Source organism: Macaca fascicularis, chromosome 17 (genome assembly GCF_037993035.2).
Source record: "Macaca fascicularis isolate 582-1 chromosome 17, T2T-MFA8v1.1".
In the NCBI taxonomy this organism is placed as follows: Eukaryota; Metazoa; Chordata; class Mammalia; order Primates; family Cercopithecidae; genus Macaca; species Macaca fascicularis.
Window position 1 is genome coordinate 90,254,898 of NC_088391.1, and position 25,476 is coordinate 90,280,373.

At 43.7% G+C, this 25,476-nt stretch overlaps 1 protein-coding gene across 6 annotated transcripts in view; it reads left to right on the forward strand.

The window, feature by feature from the left end:
- UBAC2 (UBA domain containing 2) overlaps positions 1-25,476 on the forward strand; it is a 189,865-nt gene that overhangs the window by 147,604 nt on the left and 16,785 nt on the right. For all 6 annotated transcript variants that reach the window (XM_065533434.1, XM_074021327.1, XM_045377316.3 and 3 more), the window contains one exon: positions 23,240-23,362. In XM_065533434.1, the coding sequence (XP_065389506.1) occupies positions 23,240-23,362 (123 nt within the window). The remainder of the gene's footprint in view (positions 1-23,239; positions 23,363-25,476) is intronic.

The window sequence follows — 25,476 nt, forward strand, 5'->3', positions numbered from 1 at the left end:
TGACTCTGGGGGCACAGACTGCTTGGGAAGCTCTCTGACCAATACTGGTGGCTTCTCTGTGGGCACAAAAGAAATGAAGAACATGTCCTTTCCCTCCATGAGTTTGTGGCCAACTTCAGGGAGCTCAGGCAGTTGTACTTGAAATGGATGAACATCCAAAGACAAGGAAATATTTACTGAAGCATCCATGCAGTGAAAAGCTGAGGAGAGAGCCACTGGTGTGGACTGATGCTGCCAAAAAGATTTCAGGAAGTAGAAGGACAGGTGGAATTTGGATGGGTGGAGAGGGTAAGGCACATCATTCCAGAGGAGAGGACCAGCAAGAGTGAGGCCTGGAGGTGCTAATGAGACCCTAAAAAGGAGAGGCTTCCAGGAGGCCTGTGACTGACATGTGGGCAGACAAGTAGTGAGAAATGGGGAGTGATCTAGTAACTCGTAATGGAGGGAGGTAGTTTAAACCTGACAGTAGATTTCGGCTTGGACATTGGTTGTGAAAAATGGTTTATTCAGTAACAAAGATAGGACAGTTATCTCAGAAAAATGTCATTTTATTGCAGTGTGTAAGATGGACAGGGGAAAGGAGAAACCCCAGAGGAGGAGACAAATAGAAGGAGGTTTCTAAAGCCCAGCTCTCAGAGGAGTGCTTTGGCTGGGCTGATGCTGAACGTTGGATTGAACTCTTCTTCCTCTGTTCACTCCTTAAATAGGTTGTTTCCCAAGACTCAGTTCTCTGCCTACTGAGCTTTTCACGCTAGACACATAAGGGGACCCACTCAGCCTCTGTCCTCACCACTTTGTTGAGCTCATGGCTCCTGTGAGTCCCTCAGGATCCAGAGAATGGACCTCCCTCTCTCCTGGGGCCCCAGACCGAAATATCCTACTGCCTGTAAGACTTCTCCACTTCAGTGTCCCATCAGCTCTTGACAGGTACCGTTTCTTTTTTTGTTTGTTTTGTTTTGAGACAGAGTCTCGCTCTGTTGCCCAGGCCGGAGTGCAGTGGAGCAATCTTGACTCACTGCAACCTCTGTCTCCTGGCTTCAAGCAATTCTCCTGCCTCAGCCTCCTGAGTAGCTGGGATTACAGGTGCTCGCCACCACGTCCAACTAATTTTTGTATTTTTAGTAAAGATGGGGTTTCACCATGTTGGCCAGGCTGGTCTTGAACTCCTGACCTCATGATCCACACGCCTTGGCCTCCCAAAGTGCTGGGATTACAGGCATGAGCCACCGCGCACAGCTGACATGTACTGTTTCTTTGCTAAATTTGTTTCCCTTTCTCACTCCCTACCTGATGAACCATCATTTACCTGAAAGTCCAAACCTAGGGTTTCACCCCAGGCATTTTCGTCTTATGCATCCATGTCCTTCCTGCCCTCCCCACCAGTTCAGCCCCAAAGAGTTTCCCTCCTTGATGTAAGTCGGTCATTCATCTCCAGTGCTGTAGTTCAGGCCACTGGCGCCATTTGCCTGAATTTCTTCCCTTCCATCTCTGTCACTGACTGCCTCCCTCCTGAGCCTGCCCCACAGCCTCCACCAGTGATCTCTGTGAAAACACAAATCTGATTGTTTCACTCCAGCTATCATCCTTCAGGGCCTCTCCATAGCTTTCAGGGTGGTTCCAACACAAGTCTCCTGCCTGCTCTGTGGCCGCATCTCCTTTCCGCTGACATGTGCAAGCCCTTAGGCCAGCCATGCCGCTCTGGGTTACTCGCAGTTCACCGCTGCTCGTGTTGTTTCACGCAGTCTCACCTTTACATATTCCCTTTTCTCTGCCCAGAATGAACTTCGCTGTACCAACCCCTTCACCCCACCCCTCCCACATACACATCTTTTTCCCTTGCCTAGCTCCTATTTCCTTGGCTTTCCTGACAAATATCGCCTCCTTGGGGAAGCCTTCCCCAGCTTCCTAGGGGGCTTCCAGGGCTCTCTCTACCCCTGTAGCCACTGCGTGTCTCTCGTGGCGCCGCTAACCTGATGCTCACTGCTGATTTACTGCCCTGTCTCCACCACTGTGTCTCAGGAAGGAGCAGACTTGTTTTCTCTGTATCTCCAGTATATGAATAATGCCTGGCAGTTGTTAGGAACTGTGGGAATTAATGAGCAAATATGAGCGTAATAAATAGATACAGAGAGACTTTAGGCAAACTGAATACAGATGAATAATCAGGGCTGGAAACATCTACAGAGGCCAGGCGCAGTGGTTCACACCTGTAATCTCAGCACTTTGGGAAGACCAGGTGGGCAGATTGCTTGAGCCCAGGAGTTTGAGACCAGCTTGGGCCACACAGTGAGACCCCATCTCTATTTTTTTAAAAAAAAGAACTACAGATACTTTGAGAGAACAGTAGAAAGTAAGACCCATGTTTAGAGAGTGTAAAGAAGGGGGAAAAAAAGAACACCCAGGGTCCAAGGAGAAAACCAGTTCATTGGCCAGGGAGCCTGTTTCTGGAAAGTAGGTGTTTCAGGAACAGATTCAGATGTTACTACCCCCAACCCCTGAAAAAAAAAGCCAAGTGGAGATGATGACTGGAAGAAGACCACTGGATTCAGCAGAATGAGTTCACTTTTGAAAGGGGTTTCGGTGGAGACATGGGGATGAGAAGCGCTGCATGAGCTGGAAGTGGGGGAGGGTCAGTATCACTCTGTTCTGACCGGCTGGCCTCATTCTGGGACGTCACTGTGGTCACACTGGTACCAGTTGAAGTTACTTTCACTCTGTGGGAAAGTCAATATGATCTTATGCTCCTGAAGCATTTTTAGTCCATTGTGTGGCATATTCCCATTCCACGGCTCTGACGAACAGTGACCAGGGAGATGGCTCTGTACATCTCACTTCAACTGGGACATGAGACCTAGGTGCTGACGGGCGCAGGGTACAGTGGTCCCACACTCATCATTAAGCACAGGCATGTGATAACGTCATCAAGTGTGCTTTGACCTCTTACAGATCTTTCTGGACGTTTCCCGCCAGCATTGACTATCCAAAGGCCTTTGGAGGCTTGTCTCATGGGCCTATGGCAGTGAAGATGGAGTGGGCTGCAGAGTGTTGGCTGAAGCCTGTGACACCCACTTCTCATCTCCCTCCGCATCCACTGCTGTCCCGTTCTTTTGTAAACTCATGTTGGGACACTGTGCTGGACACACATAAGCTGCTCTCAGTAGTTCCTTGCCTGCTGACTCACTCCTGTCTCCCAGCAGAACTGCCTTCTCCAAAGCAGGTGGCATCTCAGAGTCATTTTGCTACTTGCAGCTGCAATCATCTTTCCACTGCCAGGGCCATTACATAACTTGTCATGGGTTTGTGTTTTATTCATCCCCGGTAGAACATGAGCTCTCGGAGGACAGGAGCTGTTGTACTTCTTTGTCTTTTGGCTCTAATGCAGTGTACTACCCTGAGGGATTAAATAAGACACCGCCTGCACCTTCAAGAAGTTTGCAGCCAGCAAGGGGAAGACATGAGGCTACACTAGGCACTAGGTTTCTATGGGAGTCTGTGCAAAGAGGAGAAAAAAGAACCCTGAGGCCTAAACGGTGGCCGTGGCCAGTTCTCCCTAAGGGACACAGCGGGGGTAATCTTGAGGCCAGCACTGGGGCAGGTGTTTCAGTCACAGGGGACCTTATGAAAAAAACACACAGAGGCTCATAACAGCTGTGGGGACAGCAAGGAATTGCACTCGCCTGAGATTGAGGTTCCCATAAGAAAGAGGCAATGAAAGACATGGCTGGGAAGAGAGCAGAGGCCAGGACAGGGGCGTTCTACCAAACTAAGAATTGCTGTTGTGTTCATCCTGCCAGAAGTGGTGGGTCAGTGAGGCCTTTTAAACATGAGAGTAAGTTAGATTTGTTTTTAAGAAAGCTCATTTTAGTCATAATATGAACATTGTTTGAAGGGATGATGCTAGGCTGGGCACAGTGGCTCATTTCTGTAATCCCAGCACTTTGGGAGGCCAAGGCAGGAGGATAGCATGAGCTAGGAGTTTGAGACCAGGCTGGGCAACATAGTGAGACCTCTTCTCTACAAAAAACATTTTTAAATCAGCTAGGTATGGTGGCATGTGCCTGTAGTCCCAGCCACTCAGGAGGCTGAGATGGAATGATCACTTGATCCCTAAAGGTCAAGGTGCAATGACGACTCAAAAAAAGAAAAAGTGACAGTAGAGGAAGAAGACCAGGTGGGAGACGGTGAAAATTCTGTGTGCTCATGATATTGGTGGTGATGAGCTAGAGCGTGCTTAGCTCATCACAGTGAAGGACCAGGGCAGGCTTTGCAGAGCCTCCTTGTCTTCAGACCTCCAGATCAATCTCTGGAGTCTCCTATAGTAATGATCATCCGAGTGGTGCCTGTGCGACCTGAGTCTCCACAGCTTCATGGTGCATGTCTCCCTCCCTTTGCTCACTGTAGCAAAGAAGCTCTGTGTGCTGGGATAAGAAAGATGTATCTGTTCTCTACCCTGGCCCCTGACACACAGCACTTAAAGCCCTTGGAATCTCCACAGTGAGTATAGGGTCCAGCCCTATGGGGCTTAGCGGGTGTTCTCCCCGTGTGCGGAGACGAGAGATTGTAATAAATAAAGACACAAGACAGAGATAAAGAGAAAACAGCTGGGCCCGGGGGACCACTACCATCAAGACGCGGAGACCGGTAGTGGCCGCGAACGGCTGGGCACGCTGATATTTATTGCATATAAGACAAGGGGGGCAGGGTAAGGAGGGTGAGTCTTCTAAGTGATTGACAAGGTGAAGGAAGTCACATCGTCACAGGACAGGGGGCCCTTCCCTCTTAGGTAGCCGAAGCAGGGAGAGAGAAGGCAGCATACATCAGTGTTTTCTTCTATGCACTTACAAGAAAGATCAAAGACTAAGATTTTTACTATTTCTTCTACCGCTATCTACTACGAACTTCCAAGAGGAACCAGGAGTACAGGAGGAACATGAAAGTGGTCAAGGAGCGTGACGACTGAAGCACAGCACCACAGGGAGGGGTTTAGGCCTCTGGATGACTGCGGGCAGGCCTGGATAATATCCAGCCTCCCACAAGAAGCTGGTGGAGCAGAGTGTTCCCTGACTCCTCCAAGGATAGGAGACTCCCTTTCATGGTCTACTAAGTAACAGGTGTCTTCCCAGACACTGGCATTACCGCTTGACCAAGGAGCCCTCAAGCGGCCCATATGTGGGCGTGATAGAGGGCTCACCTCTTGCCTTCTAGATCACTTCTCACAATGTCCCTTCAGCACCTGACCCTATGCCCGCCGGTTATTTCTAGGTTATATTAGTAATGTAACAAAGAGTAATATTAAAAGCTGATGATTCATAATGTTTATGATGATTGATAATGTCCATGATCATCTCTATATCTAATTTGTATTATGACTATTCTTATTCTAACTATTTTCTTTATTATACTGAAATAGTTTGTGCCTTCAGTCTCTTACCTCAGCACCTGGGTAATCCTTCGCGCACAGTGAGAAGTGTCTTTTCACATGGATGACTGATGTCCGGGCACTCCTGGGTGGCCTCATATGGGGCCTGGTTACAAGGGGAACTAATAAGTGATTAGAGGGTTCAGACTTTCAGCCCCAGCCCCACCCCCAACCTCTGTGATTAGGGAGAGGGGTTGAGGGGTTGAGTTAATCATCAATGACCAGTGATATAATCAATTATATCTGCATAATGAAGCTTCCATAAAACCCCCAAAGGACAGGGTTTAGAGAACTTCCAGATTGCTGAATATGTGCTAGAGCAGGGTGCAGGGGGTGCCAGAGAGGGGCAGGGGCCACGCCCCATGCCTTGCCCTGTGCATCTCTTCCATCTGACTGTTCACCTGTATCCCTTGTAATGTCCTTTCTAATAGATGGGTAGATGTCAGTGTTTCTCTGAGATCTGTGAGCCGTCCTAGCAAAAGAGGAGTGGACCACGGGAACCCTCATTTATAGCACGTTGGTCAGAACCTTAGGGTAGGGCTGGCGATTGCTACCTGAAGTAGGGGAGCAGTCTTGTGGGACTGGGCCCTTAACCTGTGGGCTCTGATGTTATCTCCTGGGAGATAGTGTGGAGACTGAATTAAGTTATAGGACACGCTGCTGGTGTCCACTGGAGCACTGCTTGGGGTATGGGGGAAGCCCCCCAGCACATCTGGTGTCAGAATGTTGTGTTGAGTGGTGCGTGAGTGTAGAAAGGAAGAAAACAGTGTTGTTTTTCTTCAGAGCCATGCTCACGATAGAAAGCAGTGTAATATAATGAAAAGAACAAGAATGGGCAGTTAGGAACTCACTCCTGGGTTGACAGGGACATCTATACACAATCTGTAGAATACTGTTGTCACTGGGGATAAAAAAAATTATACAAAATTACCTTTAGGTACCAGAGGCTCTATCAGATATTTGTTATTATCATAGTATTGGGCATCTGTTTTTGTGGCTCTCAGGAAGTTTGAGAGAGTCCTGATTTAGGAGCCAACCTTGATAGTTACTACACGTAAAAGCTTGTAACCTCTAGAGCAACGGTCAGCAGGTGATGGCCTGTGGGCCAAACTACCTGTTTTTGTACAATCTGAAGCTGGGAACCGTTTTTGGATTTTACATGGTTATATAAGTAACTACATAATATCCTTGATCTCTTGCCTCTTTGTCTTCCGAACCTAAAATATTTACTATGTGGCCCTTTACAGAAAAATGTTTGCCGGCCCCTGCTCTAGAAGGTTATATAGCCAGCAGCTTTCAAAGTAACCTGTTACCTGGAAATGTGAGTTCTCTCTTAGTTCTGGTCATCTGTTGTTTGTGGGAACCAGTCCTCTCTCAGTTGGCTGATGATGAGAATGCTGTTATATACCACAACACAAACTTGAGGATAAAGCTTTCCATAAGACTTTTCTGTAAAAATGTCCATCTATTTTAGAAGCAGAACTAAGGTGAAGCCCACTGTGGATGAATCCTGCTTGTTGGTACAAGCCAAGTGGAACATTTGGCAGCAAAGCCCTGGAGTCCTTGGTGCTCTTCTTTTAATTGCCTCCTCATCTCATTGGGCTGTCCAGTGTTAACTGGTTGATTATCACCTCTGTGTTTCACCTGCAAGAGAAGAAGCTACCGACACACAGAGCAGCTCAACGTTATTCACACGTGCTTTCAGTTATTTTCGCAGCATTTGGTTACAGTGAGTTTAGCTGCACACCCTCCCTTAGTAACATTTTGTGGCTGTGAAAATTCTCTTTATCCTCCCCCAGCAACAGTCATTCGGTATCATCTGAGATGTGCATCGGGGGGCAGAGCTGCCCTGTTAGTCATGAGAGTTCCTCTCATTAATCAAGTATTTTTAATTCTATAACTTTTTTTAGTGTTTTAAAAGTATTTTCTGGTCCTTGATGTATTTTTTAGCAGCCAATAGAATTCGCATACTATATAACTCACCCCTTCGAAGTGTACAATTCAGTGGTTTTTAGTATTTTTTAGTTGTGCAAATACCATCACAATTTGAGAACTTTTTTCATCACCCCAAAAGAAACTGTGCCCCATTAGCAGTCATTCCCATCCGCCCAGTCCTAGGCAGCCACTCATCTACTTTCTGTCACTGTAGACTTGCTTATTCTGGCCATTTTATAGAAATGGAAGCATATGTAGCTGATCTTTACGACTGGCTTCTTTCGCTGAGCTTCACATTTCTGAGGTTGACGCATATTGCAGCATGGTTGATTTTCCCTCTGTGGTTTACATAGCAAGATCTGCCTAGGAGAGCTTTATGTGTGCAAGTGCCACCCCACCAAATCAGTTTCTGTCACTGCCCCTTCGTCGGGCCAGCTTCCTTAGGAAGCTTCCTGTTGCCTCTTGGCCTCACCAGTGCTACCATTTTCATTACCATCTATTCCGCAGAATACACTCAGTGTCAGGCTCTGGGGAGTCCCACGGTGACCAAGGCAGCACGATCCCTCCTCTCCCTGAGCTTAGAGTAGAAAGCGTCAGTTACAGTGAAATGTGATGGTCACTCTTCTGGGAGAAACGTGTAGCGCAGCCAGGAAGAGTCAAGAAATCATGTCTGGAGGCAGCACCATCAGAAACTCTGTACCTCCGTCTCCACCCACGTGGCAGAGGTCGGGACGTTGCACGTGTGTTGCAAAGGAGTCCACCAGGAATCCAAAGGGAGCAAATTCTCATGTGTCCCGAGCATCCTCAGAGACAGCAAGCTGACACGTGGCACCCTTCTCAGCACTTTTCCTTTTTGGCTATGCTCTTTCACTTTTTGGTGCAATTTGATTTGAAAACGATTCTTTTCGAGTTGCTATGCTTCCTTGTCAACAAAGCAATCTAATCAGTTAGAGCTAGTTCTTTTATGACTTTCTTCTTTCAAGAGTTTATAAGTATATAGCATCAGATGTGGAATAAGTTACCAGGGCTTAGTTGATAAAAATCTGCAAATTAAATGAAAATTACATGCCAAACTCTATTTTCAGTGAAGTTAAAGCTACGTTGTTTATCTCAATCTGTACCTCCTTGCAGAAACTACTGTTATGTTTCCAGTGCTTTTGTAGTTGATCATACTGATCTTTTTGACAAAATTCAGAACAGATAGGATCAATCTAAAATGTGATCCTTTTCCAAGACTGACTCATTAAGTGACCTTGAGAAAATCATTTCTATTTTCCATTCCGCCTTGGTGTCTTCATGAGAAAGAAGAGCGAGGTACAGTCTCATGATACTTCAGAAAACAAGCAAATGATGATGAGGTACTTGGCATTTTGAAGATGTAAAAGTTATCAGCAATCCTAATTCTTTTCCTGGGTTTTCCTTTCGTCACTTATTAATCACTTTTTGAAAGGGTGAATGAATTTAGAGATGTACTCTGAAGCAGTATCATGTTAAACCAGGGGAATATTAGAAAAATCCTCCTCATAATCATTCTGGGAAGTTTTTCCTCCCAAAAAAAAAGCCATCCTGATGGGTTTTCAAAACCAGAAAACACTCTTAATGAGGAACAGACCACTGGAGTACCCATGAACATCTCAGAAAAACTCCTGGGGCCCTTGATTTCATGCAACCCCCCAAGGGTTCAGAGCCAGCAGCCCATTGCTGTGGTTGACAGACATGGTTTTGTGGAGAAAGCAGCCAGAGGCCAGGAATTTTCTGAGTCGTGAGTCACAATCTCCCACCCAAGATTAGAGCACAGATTTAGTTAGCCATACTGAGATTTGGTAAAAGCATTCTGTCTAAGCGATAGAGATGTGTGCACGTGCACAGTGCCTGTTCACAGGGGATGCAGGCAGATCGTGGGTTTAGGATAGGGGAGGCCACTGCACCCCCCTTCACTCCTCTGCACCTGCTCCCTCATGTGGACACTGTCCACAGCTGTGGCTCTCACAGGGCAGTTGCCCAAGGAGCTCATATCTTATTGGGATAGGGGATCGTACAGGTGACATTCATGAGCAGTGTGAGGAGGGTGACATGGGGGTATCAACCCAGCATCTGCCCAGGAGCTCCTCGTGTAGCGGCTCTGGCAGGTGGCCTGAGGCTTCTTTTTGAAAGAGAACTGTTTGGCCTTCCAGATGTTCTTTAATATAATGATTGGGAAGAGACAGCTCATAACTAGCTTAAGGCTATCTAGTCCAGCTTTCCATTTTACAGCTGGGGAAACCCAGATTCAGTGTTTTATTTTCTGTTCACTTGGCAGCTTGCCTGAATTCTGTGGAAGTTCAGCAGAGCGGGGGAACAGGAGGGTTTGGGTTGCTGAGAAAGAAGCCACTTACAGATGGGAAACAGGAGCTGGGCCCTATGCAGATGGAAGGGACCAGGGAGGGCACTTTAGGTGGCAGGGACAGTTTGAACCGTCATAGTCTGCAGCAAGTGGGCGACATGGGGTGGAAGGAGCATGCCAAGGAGAGGAAAGAAGTAATGTAGGATGGGGCTGGTTTGGGCAGACCTGCAAAACAGGACAGACTCAGACAGGATGCCCAAGGGTTTTCGGTTGAGGCAGTGTCATTGTGAAAGGGCTTCTCGTGCACACTCACTGACCGTGGCATGCAGATTGGATTGGGGAAATCTTATTGGCAGTCATGTCATCCAAGAAGTTGTTGGCATAATCTTGGAACGCAGTAGCAAGGACCTACATGGGCAGATCCCCTCCCAGGGGAAAATCAGTAGTCCTTGAGCATTGGCTGGGTTTGATGGACAGAGGAGAGCCGAGTCCAGGCGTGAGCTGGGAAGTGGACACACGCCTGCCACGGTGAAGGCAGATAGGCAAGTGCGGGAATGAGACTCAGGTGGTCACTGAAGACATGAAAATGGATGAACTCTCCGCGAAGGAAATGTAAAAAGAGGGGAAACCTTGAGTAATCCCCAGTCTCATTTTTAATTAGGAGTTTCACCTCTGTTTCTGTCAAAACATTTACTGTAACAAGTACCAGAACTAATTTTAATTTTCACTTTTACTTAATAATTTGTGTGTAGAACCAACGTTGGGAAGGAAAAAATGACCCCAAATTTGGCAGACAAAGAAATAAAGGAAGGGAAAACAGAAGATACGATGCAGAAATGGGTAATCCACACTCCGAGAGATGCACTTCCATTCTTATGTCTTCAAGGCCGCTGTCTCAGTTCTCGCTGTGTGGCCCTTACCGTCACCAGCATTCAGTGCTTACAAGCATGTCACTCAGTCGAGGGAGTAAGGAAGCTGCAAGACAAGGCCTTGGCATGCTCTTCCTGCGCTGATGTCCCTGACCTGTGGCCGGACTGTGGGCTGTGGAAGCCTGTGGTCCCCCGACGCCACCCTCGCACCACCACCTCCTCCTCACAGAGCAGCCTTAGCATTCTCATTCTCTACCAAAACCAAAACCGGACTAAAACACAGGAAGAGGTTGGGATACCTCTGGTCCTGATGGTCCCTGGAGGAAAGGTTCCCCTTGAGGAGTGATGGGTCAGTCACCTTTTCAAAACAAGCGAGAGCCAGGGCTCTGGCCTGTGGCTCAGCCTGCAGTGTGTTTGGTGCCACACGCTCCCCGCAGCCACCCACAGTCTTGCTCCCCTCTGTGCAGGGGGTAGCGGCGGCACAGTCCCACTGGACGCCCTGGTGCATGGCTGAGCCATGTGCGTCCCATGGCTCTCTCTAGAGTCCCTTCCCTGCACCACCAAGGCCTCCGCAGATGGAACTGGCTGGGAGCCGTGCTTTGTTGCAACAAAGGGAAAACCTGTCTCTCTTGGGTTTGCAGCTGCCGTTGAAACCAGTTGAACCTGTTTTTAAAATTGTACCTATGTCACAGTAAGATCAGCTGCACTAGGTATGTCAGGCCTCTGAAAAGAAATGTCATTAAAGTAAGCAAGCCTTGGGACACATGTGTCAGACTGTACACAGTAGAAGCGTCCCTTGCAGGGGCTGCTGGGTTGCATCCTAAGCTGGGCTGGAGCTTCCTGATGTGCTCTGTAGATGTCTTTGCACCTCCTGTCCTCACTGCCACAGTCATTGCCTGGAACACCAGCCGTGGCCCTGACCCTTTTAGCCCCTGAATGGAATGCACAGGCAAGGCGTGTGGCCTTTGGGACTCCAGCCAACTAGAGCAAGACAGAGGAAGAAGAGACAGGGCAGAGGGCAGCCGATGGTTGGGAACTTCTGTCCTCCAAGCCAAAAGGTTCTCAAAACTGAGCAACAGGATGTATTGTGTCTCCTGATTGTATTGCCATGGAAACTGCCTTCTATTCTGCCTAGAAGAAATAGTGCTGTTTGAAGTATCTCATCCATCAACACTGGTCACTGCAAGAAACCACAAAGGAAAAGTGAAACCGAGAGCTGCAAAACTAGTCTGGGACTTTGTTCAAGCGAACAAAGTTTATTATTTTTTCCAATACCTACTGAGACTACCACTAAGCAGCACAGAAAGATAAAATCCACTGTTTTTATAGCACGACACGAAGGTCACGGGTGGCACTTCACATAACAGGGTTAGATTCAGTCTTCTGAGTTTTCTAAGGTTCATATTTTTAAGACTTTGCCAAGGAACCAGGGTTTTCAAATATGCAGCAGGGTTTCTTCTGGGCCTCGCGTTGCCCCATCTCTTATCCAAGCGGTGAATGCGTTGCTAGTTTGTGTGTGTGGTGCTGGTGGTGGGCTGTTTGGTTTTCCCCAGGTTTTGCCACAAAGCTTTTGCTGAGGACAGCAGCCTCTGTGGTGTCTTTCCCCTCTGTATTAGTTGTGCTCACTATTGTCGTCATGCACCACATAAGAATATGTTTTGGTCAACATCAGATCGCATGTATGACAGTGGTCCCATAAGATTATGATGCCATATTTTTGCTGTCTTTTCTATGTTTAGATACACAACTACCATTTTGTGTTACAACTTCCTGCAGTATTCAGTACAGTGACTTGCTGTACAGGTTTGTAGCCTGGTCGCCATAGGCTACAACAAGCAGCCTTGGTGAGTAGTAGGCGATCCCATTTAGGTTTCTGTAAGTACACAGCAACAAAGTCACCCAACAGCACATTTCTCAGAGTGAAGCCCTGTTGTTAAATGACACGTGACTGCAGTTCTAAGTCTAACAAGGTGCTTCTCGTTCAGTCCTGAAGTGCTTCTTGTTTAGTTTTTAATGTACATTTGTTTTGTTATCTCAGCCAAACTCTTTTCAGGGCCATAGGAAATTAGTCATTTCTCTGTGTCACAGCCTCCTTATCTGGCCCCAGGACAGCGCACTACGCACAGAAGGCAAATGAGCGAAACTAAGTGTAAGCATATTCATACACCCAAAGCTGCAGCTTCCACAGAGCACAGGGAATTGCAAATAACTCTCTTCTATGAGGAGCTGCCATTTGGGTTTCACCACAGTTTCCCAGCATTGCTTCTTTGTATCTCCTGGTTCTTGTGTTAGAAGAGGGTGCTATGTCCATGAAGAATGTAGGTATCAAGCATGTCCTTTGGGAGTCTCCTTGTTTTAACCCCTCTCACCCCTTCCACCCCACCTTCATTAGTAACCTACCACCTGGGTCTTCATGTCCCAACTAACTACAGTCTTGGCTAAGTAAACTCCGTACACCTTAACTCAGCAATATGCTTCTCTGTGTCTTTGTCCATTCAGTTATCCATTTTGCGACTGTTTCTTGAGTACTTGCATATGCCAGGTCATACAGGAGGCCAGGTCTACAAACAGGACAAGATGGAGAGTCACAGCCCCCATGGAGCTAATAGGCTATTAATGAGATTCAGGCCGGTTAGCCTGCAAGTGAAATGGGATGTGCTGAGCGCTGTAAGGGATGGGTGAGGCGTGAGAGCACGCAGAGGAGTGCGGGGTGGTGAGAACAGGCTCCCCAGCAGGAGTAGAGAATGTGAGGGCGGGGTGGTGAGAAAGTGACTCCAGTGGCAGACAGGAGTCTGGTAAGCCCAGGTAAGACATTTCCGTCAGATTCTGAAAGCAACAGGGAAGCATTGAGTAGCATCAAAGGGGAGGATGTCTGTAGTCATCCAAAAAGGCCCTTAACGTACTCTTCCTTTTTTTCTAACTATGTATCTATGTGACTGGATTTGCTTCATGTACTTCAAAAGCCAGAGTAACAGAACAGAATCCAATGCAGAAGCAGATAGGAGAATCCAGCAACCTTCTAGTAAGTCAGACATTAAAGAGATTTGCAAAAATGGAAAATAGTTCCACTCTTCTCAGTAATTCTGTTTGGGAAAACGTGGTTATTTTTTATTTCAAAAATCTGTGTTTATGTTAGCAAGCAATAGGCTTGTGATTGTTAATGAGTTATTAATTTTTTTTTTTTTTTGAGACGGAGTCTGACTCTGTTGCCCGGGCTGGAGTGCGGTGGCCGGATCTCAGCTTACTGCAAGCTCCGCCTCCCGGGTTTACGCCATTCTCCTGCCTCAGCCTCCAAAGTAGCTGGGACTACAGGTGCCCACCACCTTGCCTGGTTAGTTTTTTTGTATTTTTTGGTAGAGACGGGGTTTCACCATGTTAGCCAGGATGGTCTCGATCTCCTGACCTCGTGATCCGCCCATCTCGGTCTCCCAAAGTGCTGGGATTACAGGCTTGAGCCACTGCACCCGGCCAATTAAATATTTTAAAATTAACAAAAGGGCAATGAGGATCCAGCAAAAGGTTTCTACGTAGAGGAGGGGCTTGACGAGATTTGTATCTTAGGAACTAACTCTGGAGCCATCCCAGCCATGGACTGTGGTCCCACACGGGTCAGTGAGAGTGAGGGTGGAGACAGAGGCGGAGGAGTTGCAGTGGACAGAGTCTGGAGATCTGGCTTATGCGGTGGATGGATGTGGATGTCACGCCCCAAGACAGGGGACACAGCAAGAGATACAGAGTTGGAGATGAGTTTGTTTGGGATGTGTTCTATCTTAGGTGTCTCCATAACATTTAGATGAAGGTGTATCCAGGAGACAGTAGGTTACATGGCTCTGAGACATGGCTTTTGGGTTGGAGGTTCGAGTTTAGGAGTCTCTACCCCGTGAAGCCCTAGGAATGGATGGGCACCCAGAACACGGAAGGAGGAGAGAAACACTCCCCACATGGAACCTTCAAGAACACCCGTGTCTGAAGGACAGGAGCAGGAGGAGGAGAATCTGAGTACACTGAGAAAGTACAGCCAGAGGGCTAGAAAGAAAGCGGGATGCCCCAAAGCCAGCGGAAGAGAACGTCGAGGAAGAGTGGTCAGTAAGACCTGGTGCTGCCAGAGGTCAGGTCAGAGAGTGCTCAGGAGGATCCACTGGATCTAACAAAGGGTGCTTTGATAACCTGGAAGAAAAAGGGAAAGCTGTTTCATTATTAGAATACCAGACTCTGAGCTTCTAAAAGGCAGGGAGGTTGTCTTAATTCTCTTTCTACCTTTGTTGCTGAAAGTATCACCAGGTACATTAGTAGATGTGAAAATTTTGTGATTTTACATTAACTCATTCAAGTAAAACAATGTAGTCTTTTTATGCCCTTGATCTCCATGGTCATCCCCATTGTCAGAGGCTGCTATTAAATCAACCTGTTTCCTAAATGTGTAGGTATTTCCTTATGGCCTGGGGTAGAGCTTCCCAGCCACTGTCCCATGGTCATAGATTGGCTGAGATACTGGTCACCTCCCCTCTTAGGGGCAACTGGAAAGGGCCTGAAGCCACTGGGCCAGCTGTAAACAGTTTTGGCTTTTCCTGTGGGCCTTGCAAATCTGTCTTTGTCTGTGTGTGCCATGAGGTGAAAAACATTTGAAAGCCTTGGTCCATAGCACACTGAGTAAGTCCTTGTGTGGGCTCTGCCTTGCCTCCTGTGTGCCTAAGCACAGCACCCCTAAACAGTCACATCGCCCTTCATTGCCTACCCCATGGTCTCCCTCAGAACCTTCCCTGCATGGTGGCGTGCAGGTGGCCACCGATTGTAGACTGGAGGTGGCCCTGCTGCATGCTTCACACTTCAAAACCTGGCATGCCCGTAAAGGCTTTCTGAGCACCAGAGACTGAGAAGAAAGGGTGCATTTGTTTCCAATGGCCAGCAGTCTTAAACTAAGATGAAGATGCTTTTGGAAGTAATTTGAGTTTTTCTAAAACATCACATTCATAATGCTCCCTCTGTAATTGTTCTCCATTTTACTCTTTTATGGGGCACCAACTTGTACGAGGACTGCACTGAGCTGAGAGTGGTACTGGCCACCTGGGAAATATGTTCAGGTCTTCCATCCTTCTCAGCCCTCCAGGATCCTTTAGTCTAGTTGGGAAGACAAGAAACAATACTGTATAAAGTGTAAGGCCAGATAGTAAGGATGAGAATAATCATAGCTAAGCTGCAATAAGCTTGTAGATGGCTTTACATTCTATTTTAAATGTTTCACATGAATTGACTCTTTTGATTCTCATACTTTCCATGTGAGGTGGGTGCAGTTATTATTACCACTTTACAAGTGAGAAAACCAAGGGTCATGGAAGTGTTTGAAAATGTACCTAAGGTGTTACAGTAAGAGGTAGAGCTGGAATTTGAGCCCAGGTGTTCTGGCTCTAGAGACTGTTCTTATTCAGCTTCCTCTACCTTTCTGTCCCTCTGCTTCCTCTACCTTTTTGTCCCTCTGCCGTTTTTCCTTAGCATTGCTTTGCTCCTTGAAAGCGGCGTAACCCACTTCGACCCCCGTCTTTGAACACCTTGGGGAAAATGCCTTGCTTGCTCTCTTTTAATATTCAACGTTGAAATCATTCTCTTTTAATATTCAACCCCAGCCCCATCCTCTTGGAAGTCTTACCCCTGTGCTTTGACTGCAGTGGGTTGATGTCCACTCTGAGCTTTTCTAGTCCTTTTAATTTAGGCCTCACAGCTCCCGTCTTAATTATATATCATCTTGCATTGTTCTGGCTTTTCCATTTCTGGGTATCTTGCCTTCCCCCAAGGAGATGGTGCACTCCTCGGGAGCAAGGATGAGACCGTGTGCCTGGCTCACACTCTCTTGTGGACACTCGAGCGCCTGAGGTCAGCCACCCGTGGGCTCTTCTGGCGTCTCTGATGTAGACACTGCCTGACCATCCCACCCAGAAATCTTTCAATGCCCGTAGAACATGGATTTCTGTTCCATGGAACTTCTGCTTAATAAAATGTCAGAAACTTTTACTGCTCCTCAGTTGGGAAACCATCATGTATGTATGTATGTATTAATATATATTTATTCATTCATACATGTATATATACACAAGAATTTTTACCTCATTTGAAATCTTCTTACAAACTAATAATAAATACTTCATAAAGCGCCTGTTCAAACTGCAAGCTGTTTCCTTCTTCATTTTTAAAATATGTGGTTATTGCTTTTGAAGAAGACAAAGTAAAGGAAACATTTCCTGTTTATAGAGGCTCATATTTAACCCTGCGTAACGAGCAGATTCATGTCAAAACATCCTAGAACCTAGAGCCGTAACTTTCTGCTTTTTAAGCACTTTTCTACTGTCACAGGAGTGGAGGGATTGGGGTTTTGTTTGCTTTGCCTACTCTTTGATTCTCTCACTCTCTCGTAAGAAATGAAATGTAACTCAAAGGCCATTCCCCTTCCACTGTCCTGGAGCGGGTGTGTTGTGTGCCTTTGCATGTTTTTGTATCTTTACTACATACGTACTTATCAGGGTTTCTCGACCTAGACACCATTGACATTTTCATCCAGACCATTCTTTGTTATAGGGGCTGCCCTGTACATTGTAGGATGTTTAGTAACATCCCTGACCTCTGCCTACTAAATGTCAACAGCACCACCATCCTGTCCCCTCTCCCCCCACTTTACAACCAAAACTGTGACCAGACATTGCCAAATATCTCCTGGGTTGGGGGTAGGAGGACAGAGTCACCATTATCATATATCCATCTAAAACAGTTAAAATAGATCAGACGCAATGGTGCACATCTGTGGTCTCAGCTACTCAGGAGGCCGAGATGGAAGATTGCTTGGGTCCAGGAGTTCAGGACTGCAGTGCGCCATGATTGTGCCTGTGAATAGCCACTGCCCTCCAGCCTGGACAGTGTAGCAAGACCCTCATCTCAAAAAAAAGTTAAAACAGTATATACTCTTGTTCTGAGTATTTTTTAATTTATGTAAAGGGAATTACATTTTATCTATATTATTTACATAAACTACATACAATTTATGTAAATGATATATGTATATATTGCATATGCATATTCTCGTACAACTTTATTCGTTCAACATTGTATATTTGAGATTTACCCATGTAAATCTAGTTCATTTATTCTAGCTGCTTTTATAATGGCCTTTTGTATAATAGAACCACTTATTAATTTATTTCCCTCCTTAGGAACAACTGAATTTTTTCCATTTTCTTACTTAATATTGTAACTAGTGCTTCACAAAAGATCCTCATACATGGCCCGCTCAGCATTGACAGCTCCCTGGAGGGGAAGTTGCCAGGCCATAGACTAGAATAGTTTTACTAGATCTTGAGATGTTACTCTCTAAAAAGATTGTGTCAGTTTATACTCTGATCAGCAACTTATCAGAGTTCCCATTTCTTTCATATCATTCCCACACTCAGTATTATTGGGCTGTGTATTTTTGCGAGTCTTGTGGGTATAAAAAAACTTGTTGTTTTCATTTGCCTTTCCCTAACACTAGTGAGATTGAATATCTTTTCATATGTTTCTTGACTTGGGATTTCCCCTTCTATAAATGGACTATTCATATACATTATCTGCTTTTCTCTTGAATCACTTATTTTTTTCTCATTGATTTTTAAGTGTTGTCTTATAAGTTCATAAGTGTCTTTGATTTATTAAGTCTCATTGGTTTGTAACTTTTGAGTTTTGAGCATATAGCAATTATATGTTGTAAACATTTTCTCTCAATCTGTAGTTTGTCTTATTTAATTCAGTAACAATTGAACTTTTAATACAAAAGTTCTTGCAGGTAAAGTAATTTTTAACCACTTTTTTCTTTGTGATTTATGCTTCATATTTCTGTTTTAGAAATCCTTTCCTATCCTAATGACATGAAAATATTCTCCTATTTCTTCAAAAAAATTTTCACAGTTTGGCTTTCCACATTTAAATATTTAATCTTAGTGTTTCTTTTTGTGGGTGGTGTGAAGTAAAGGTCTAGTTTTATCTTTTCCCTATCTATAGACAGTTGTCCCAGGACTGTGTATTCAGTGCGGACCCACAACCAAGTGCCAGTGTTTACTGTTGATTCCTAGACTCTGTCTCCTGTTTGGACTTTTTGCCTAACTTGCACTAATACCACATGACTTTAATCACTGCAGTCTAATACTAAGTCCTAATAACTGGCAGAGAACTCCTTTCTTATCATACTTCTTCAAAATAGTCATGCCTAGTTTTGAGCTTTAACTTCAAGTAGTCTAGTCCCACCTAAATATACACACGTGCATACTTTTGAATTTTGAGTATATAGCAGTTAGGAATAATTTATGGGAATAGGAATAATAATAGGAGTCTGACTCCAAAATGACAGATAACACAAAATAGCAGAAACTTAAACAAGGTAGTTTATTTCTATCTCGTACAGAAGTCCAGCAGTGGGCAGCCCAGGCTGGCGGGGCAGCGTCCTAAAGGTGTCAGCCCCCGGCTCCTTGCTGCTGCTGTAAGCTCAGCACAGGACTCCACCTGATCCTCTAAGAAGGGCGAGCCCCTGCCTCTGAGGATCTTCCTGGTCGGCCCATATTCCCTTTCTGTTGATATACCATTGTCAGAACCTAGTCAATGTGGCGGGAAACTGAGAAAGGTAGCAAGTCACACATACATACACACCCAAGAAAACCAAAACTGTTTTTTTCAAAGAGGGAAAATGGATATTGGAAGTGAACCAGCAGTCTGCTAGACTGGAGTTGGCAGTGTCTGGATAGATTATAGGATTACATGTTACCAGGCTCAATTCAGGAACATGCTGAATCTTTCCATTTACTTAGAGATCTTGCAGATCTTTTGTTTGATTTTATTCTTAACTACCTGATATTTTTTATTGCTATTTATAAATAGTAATTTTTTGTACGTACATTCTCTAAATGATTTCAATAGAGGGAATGTTACTTTTTAATTATACTCTCTGGTTCTCATGCTTTGAGAGACATTTGTAAACACTCTTGGATTTTCTAGGTAGACAGTCATCATTTGAATAATGAGTTTTGTTTCTCTTTTTCTATCTTTACCTGAGATTTTTGTTTGGGTTTGGTTTTTGTTCTCATTATGCTGTAACTTGTGCTGAATGCGAGAATTGGTAATAGGCATTTTTGTCTCTTCGTGAATGGGTACTGAATTTTGTCAAATTGTTTTCATACCTATTGAGATAGTGATTTTTCTCCTTCAAATTGTTAATGTGTAGATTATGTTGCTAGATTTTCTAAGATTTCTGAGTATAAATCCTAGTATAGCACATCATACTAGATAATTATTTTTTAAACATTATTGGATTGAATTTGCTGATTTTTATTTAGGATTAGTATATCTACCCAAGAAAAATAAACTATATATTGTATAATTTTTCTTGCTCATAATGGCCTTGTCTATTTTGGAAACAATGTTATGCTAGGCTCAAAAAATTAGGTGGGAAATTCTCCTTCCTTTTCTGTACTCTACAGCAGTTTATATAAGATAAAGAGTCCTTAAAGGTTTCATACACTTCACCTGTAGGTTTTTGGGGGGCAGATTTTAAGTACTATTTCAATTACATTAAAGTATGACATATCCAGAAAAGTACATGCTATATAATAATAGTAATCATACAAATGTACTTTTTATGTTTATTTTATTCAACATCATTTGAGAGATTCAGCCATATTGTTGCATGTCATTATAGTTCATTCATCCAAACTGCTTTATTAGATTACGGTATGTGAATACACCATAACTTACCCATTCTGTAGTTGATGGGCATTTGGGTAGTTCCTATCTTTGAATAATGCTGCTGAGAACATTCCAATCCATGTCTTCTGATGAACACGTGTTTGAATTTCTTTATCCAGGAGTGGAATTGCTGAGTCTCACATGTGGCTCAGCTTAAAGTAGATGGTCCTGAGCAATTTTCAAAGATAATTACCAATGTCTGTTTTCTCTAGAATAAGTTTTAATAAGTTATACTTTTCTAGAAAGTTGTCATTCATCAAAGTTATTGGTATGAATAAAGTATTCTTGTGATTTTTTAAAAATCTGCCATTATATCCCTTGTATTATCCTTAATACTGTTTATTTGTGCTCCTTCATCTGTCTTTTCATCAAGCTTGCCAGGTTTGCCTATTTTATTTGACTTTGTAACAGCCAGCAGTGAGTTTTAGTGACTCCTTCTGTTTCTTTGTTTTCCACTTTACTGGCATTTGCTGTCAACTTTCTACTTTCTTCTTTCTCGTTTCTTTAGATTATTGTTACTTTCTCTAACTTATTAAGTTAGGTATACATAACCCTTTAATTTTCAGTTTTCTTTTTTTAATTTAAGCTCAATATTTAAAATTACATGAACCACTTTATTACATCCCATAAACTTTGATAGGTAGGTAATAGTTTTGTTTTATTCATTCTGAGATATCTTCTAATTTCCATTATGAGGATTTTTTTGGTTTCCAAATGTGTGGGGTTTTTTGTTATAGTTATTATTTTGATATTGATTTCTAGTTTAACTGCATTGTGGTGAGAATATAATCTGTGTAATGTTTATGATTTGGTATTTGTGAATATTTCATATAGGATCTAGTGCACAATTACTTTGTAAATACTTTACATGTAATGGAAAAGAATGTATATTCTCTAAATATTAAATGCAAGGTATATATGTCCATTTAGAAATAAACTTGTCATTTATTTTTTATATTATTAGTTTTTGGCTGGTTGATCTATCAGTTACTGAGTTATATGCTGAAAATTAAATATATGTCTGGATGCTTCCACTTCTCTTGTAATTCTATTTATTTTTGCTTTCTGTGTTTTGATGCCATTGTGTTATATATAAATATATTCATGTATTCTATTGATTTTATCCCTAATACTGCCCTTTTTTGCCTTTGAGGTCTATTTATTTGGCATGAATGTAGCAACATCAGCTTTCTTTGATTAGTGTTTCTCTGATTTTTTTCCATCTCTTTACATCAACTTGTGTACGTGTTTATATTTTAGATTTATCTTTTGCAGGGAAGAGGTGAGAGGTGAGAGTGGCTTTTGTTTCCCTAATTTTTTTTCATAGCTGTTTTTTCTCGTAATACTTTATTCTTTTCTTTAAGGTCCTCCTGTGACGTCCTAGTCTTTTTGAAGTGTGTAGTCATTTTCAGATCCTCCTATATTCAGGTCCTTGGGGACCCAGTCCTCCTCTGTGTTGTGTGTGCCGACTTGCTCATCATTGGTGATTTCCTTGTGGATTTTGTAGTTTTAAATTCTGAGTTTTTCCCCACTGGAGCTTTAACCATAAATCCCATGTAACCCCAAGGCAAGAGAATCTCTCTCCACAGTAGTTTGACGTTTGCTTTTGCTTGGCTCCTTAGGTATCTCCATCCCGAAACCAATTTTATGTAACTTTTTGATGGGTTCTGAGACCACATATGTATAGTATAACTTGAACCCCAAATTTGCCTGTGGTTCTTAATTCTCAGGGAGGACCAAGACTCCTGCTGCCTCCCGGGGGAAGACAGGCTTTTTAGTTTGATTTTTTTCATCTGTGTCGCTGAGGGTGCTGCCATTTGAAGATTGTATCTTTAGACAGATAATTGAGCTCAAAATTGCTGCCTCTTTCAGACCCAAGGCCGCATCTTCTGAACCCAAACAGTGATAAAACCCAGTGTGGTTCTGGGTGAGCAGGACCTGTGCTCCCCCATCTCCCAGGATGCTCACTGTGTGCGGCTCTGCTTTCCACGCCCGCTTGTTCCTGAGGCCTGGCGACTCCACTTACTTCTTTCATGTTTAGCTGTGTATAGAAATATTTATTTATTAATAGCATTTTTAGGTCTTTATAGTAGGAAGATTTTCAGATACTTAGTCTATAATTTTGTCAGGACTAAAAGACTTCTAGAAATAGAGATTTAAATTAATAAATTCAAAGATTGCCATATAGCTAGAAACATGGATTTTTTAAAAGCAGCATGTGATGCATTTTTCTTCCCATGGTGGCTTCTTTTTTTGTTGGTGACATAGACTAAGCAAGGAACGGCATTGCTGTCGGTCCTCAGGATCCGTGGAACCACCCTCAGAGAGATGGTTACTGATCCTCACTTCTCACCTTTTCCCTGTTTGTCAGATTTCCCTTCATACTCTCTAGCCTGTTGCTGAGTTTTTATCACAGTCTACAGTCTTCCTGCACTGGGCACACTCAGGATTTACTTCAGCCATAAGAAGAAGAAAGGTAGAGTGGGGAAGCATTTTAAGGGCCGTGATGGAAACACCAGATATCTGGCTGCCCTCAGTGATTTAGCCTCCTCTCCATGTCTTCCTTTCTATTGCACCCTGCAAAGCCCTGAGCTCCTAAGAGTTCACTGGAGTTGGGGCAGTCAGTGGCGTCACAGTCGGGCTGAAATTAGGAGTGTTTGTATGTGTCTTTCACTGCCTTCCAGAGCCACCGTGCACAAACAGCTTTTGCACTGCCCATTACTTTCTTTTCTCCTGAGCACCTACTGCAGGTGCCAATTTTGTGCTATTGACTGAAGGATGTTGTGATACTTTTGGATTCGAACTGCTTGCCTGGAGCAGATCAATATGACACTACATTCCCAGTCTATAGATGTAACTGCATTGAGAGAAAGCTCTTCCAAGCATTACGATGGTTCTGCTCCTTCTGTGTCTGATAACCGTGTGTTGATCTCTTTTTAGGGAGGAATGATCAATTGGAATCGTCTTTTTCCTCCTTTACGTCAGCGACAAAATGTAAACTATCAGGGTGGTCGGCAGTCTGAGCCAGCAGCGCCCCCTCCTCTAGAAGTTTCCGAGGAACAGGTAATTCATCAGTAATAGCTGGTACTCATTCTAAATCCATGTTTCAGAGTTGAAGCAGTTTCGATCAACAGGACTTGAAAGTAATCAAGCATGTAAATACAAAGATGGTGACAGCAGTCCATCTGCCACCATGATAGAGACTTTGGGCCTTTTTTTGCTACTGTGGTTCTTACAAGTTTGAGGAAGGCATTATTGGTTGGGAGTAGGGGGTGGGAATGCATTATGGTAGCTTGTTTTAGATGCTCTTACACTTCATATATACAAGAAATTAATGAGATTGGTTCTCTATAAAGGATCAGGAACAAGGAGGTGGGAGGATGGGGAGGGAGTGTGCCTTTGGCATGGTTTCATTTTTGTATGGTTTTGAGTCGTGTTAATGTTTTACATATTCAGCAAGCAAACCAAAAGACAGGGACAAATGTAAAGCTGAAAAGAAACAAATGATCTAACTGCATTTCAAATGAATAACATAATCACATTGAATGAGGGGAAATGGTTTTCAGTAACTTTTGAACCTGATATACCCTCAGTCTAATGAAGAAACAAAAAGAACTACAAACAAATCTTAAACATTTCTTCATAGGTTTAGTTTTCATAAGGGTATGAGTATAGCAATTCTAAAATTATGCTGTATTATAGGTTTGAGCAAATGAGGAACTAGGTTGATTTTATTGTGGAAGAAGGAAAATAAAAATATAAAGCAGGGGAAGGCAAGGGAGAACCCTGTGGGGTTGGGAAGGAATTATCACTATCATTGTAAACTCATGAGTGTGTGTGTGTGTGTGTGTGTGTGTGTGTGTGTGTGTACACATACCCTCACTCTGACTGAGAGGGCTCAGAAGCAGTGGCCTCCTGGTAGCAATGGGCTCACCTACTGCCCAGATCTGGTTTCTAAACACTCTTCCCCACTAAAAGGAACCAGGCCTCTTTAGGGAAAGGGTGGATTCCAGGCCCGGGGTAGGGAACGTACAGGATAGCCCTGGATCATTGTGTGCCAGGAAAGTAAGGAAGTGATCAGTCGCTGCGGGGGCATGTCAGAAGACACTGGAGCCAGCTGCAGGATCCTGCTGGTCACATCTGGGGCATCAGCTTTGGGGATTAAAATAAATGAAGGATAGTAAGAATTCATGCATTATAATGATATTAGTAGATAAATATTTGTATAAATACGTACACTGGAGAAAATGAAATGCTTTTCCTGAATGGAATGTCAAGTAATAAATATACAAAGAATGATAGTATTGGAAAATCACAAATTTGCAAGCATTGTAATAAAAATCCATTCAGGGAAAAATCATCAATATATGAAGACTAGGCTATTTCTATATAGATGGTCCCTGACCTATAATGGTCAAACTTTAACAATTTTTCAGTTTTATAGTGGTGCAAAAGTGATACATACTCAGTAGAAGCCATACATCAAATTTTGAGTTTTGCTCTTTTCCCAGGCTAGTGATACATGGTACGAGACTCTTTTGCGATGTTGGGCAGCGACTGTGAACCGTTCTGTTTTTCACTTGCAGCACAATACTCAATAATTACATGAGATAGTCAACACTCTAGATTTGTGAGAGTTGATTTTGCCCAACTGTAGGGTAATGTTAAGTGTTCTGAGCATGTTTAAGATAGGCTAGGTTAAGCTGTCATATTCAGTAGGTTAAGTATACTAAATGCATTTTGACTTACGATATTTTCAACTTACAGTGGATTTATTGGGACTTAACCCCATCGTAGGTTGAGGAGCACTTGTACTCTCAAAGTACCCCTCCACAAGTTACTTACTAATTATAAAGGAAAACAGTAATTCTACAGAGGAGAAATTGGACACCACCTTAACCAAGTTATCAAAATTAACATCACCAGTTATGGAACAAAGAATTATTATGTTCATATCCTGAAAAGGACATATCAGTTATGTGTTACAGTCAACATGCATAACTTTGATTGTAAAGGAAAATAAGATAAACTTAATTTGAGGGACAGTCTATAAAATACCTGGCCTATGTTCTTCAGAAATACGATGTTGCAGATTAAAGGAGACTAGGGAGTCATGCTGTCCAAATGGAAAATGTGATCCTGGACTGGATTTTATACTGGAGAAAAAATTTCTGATG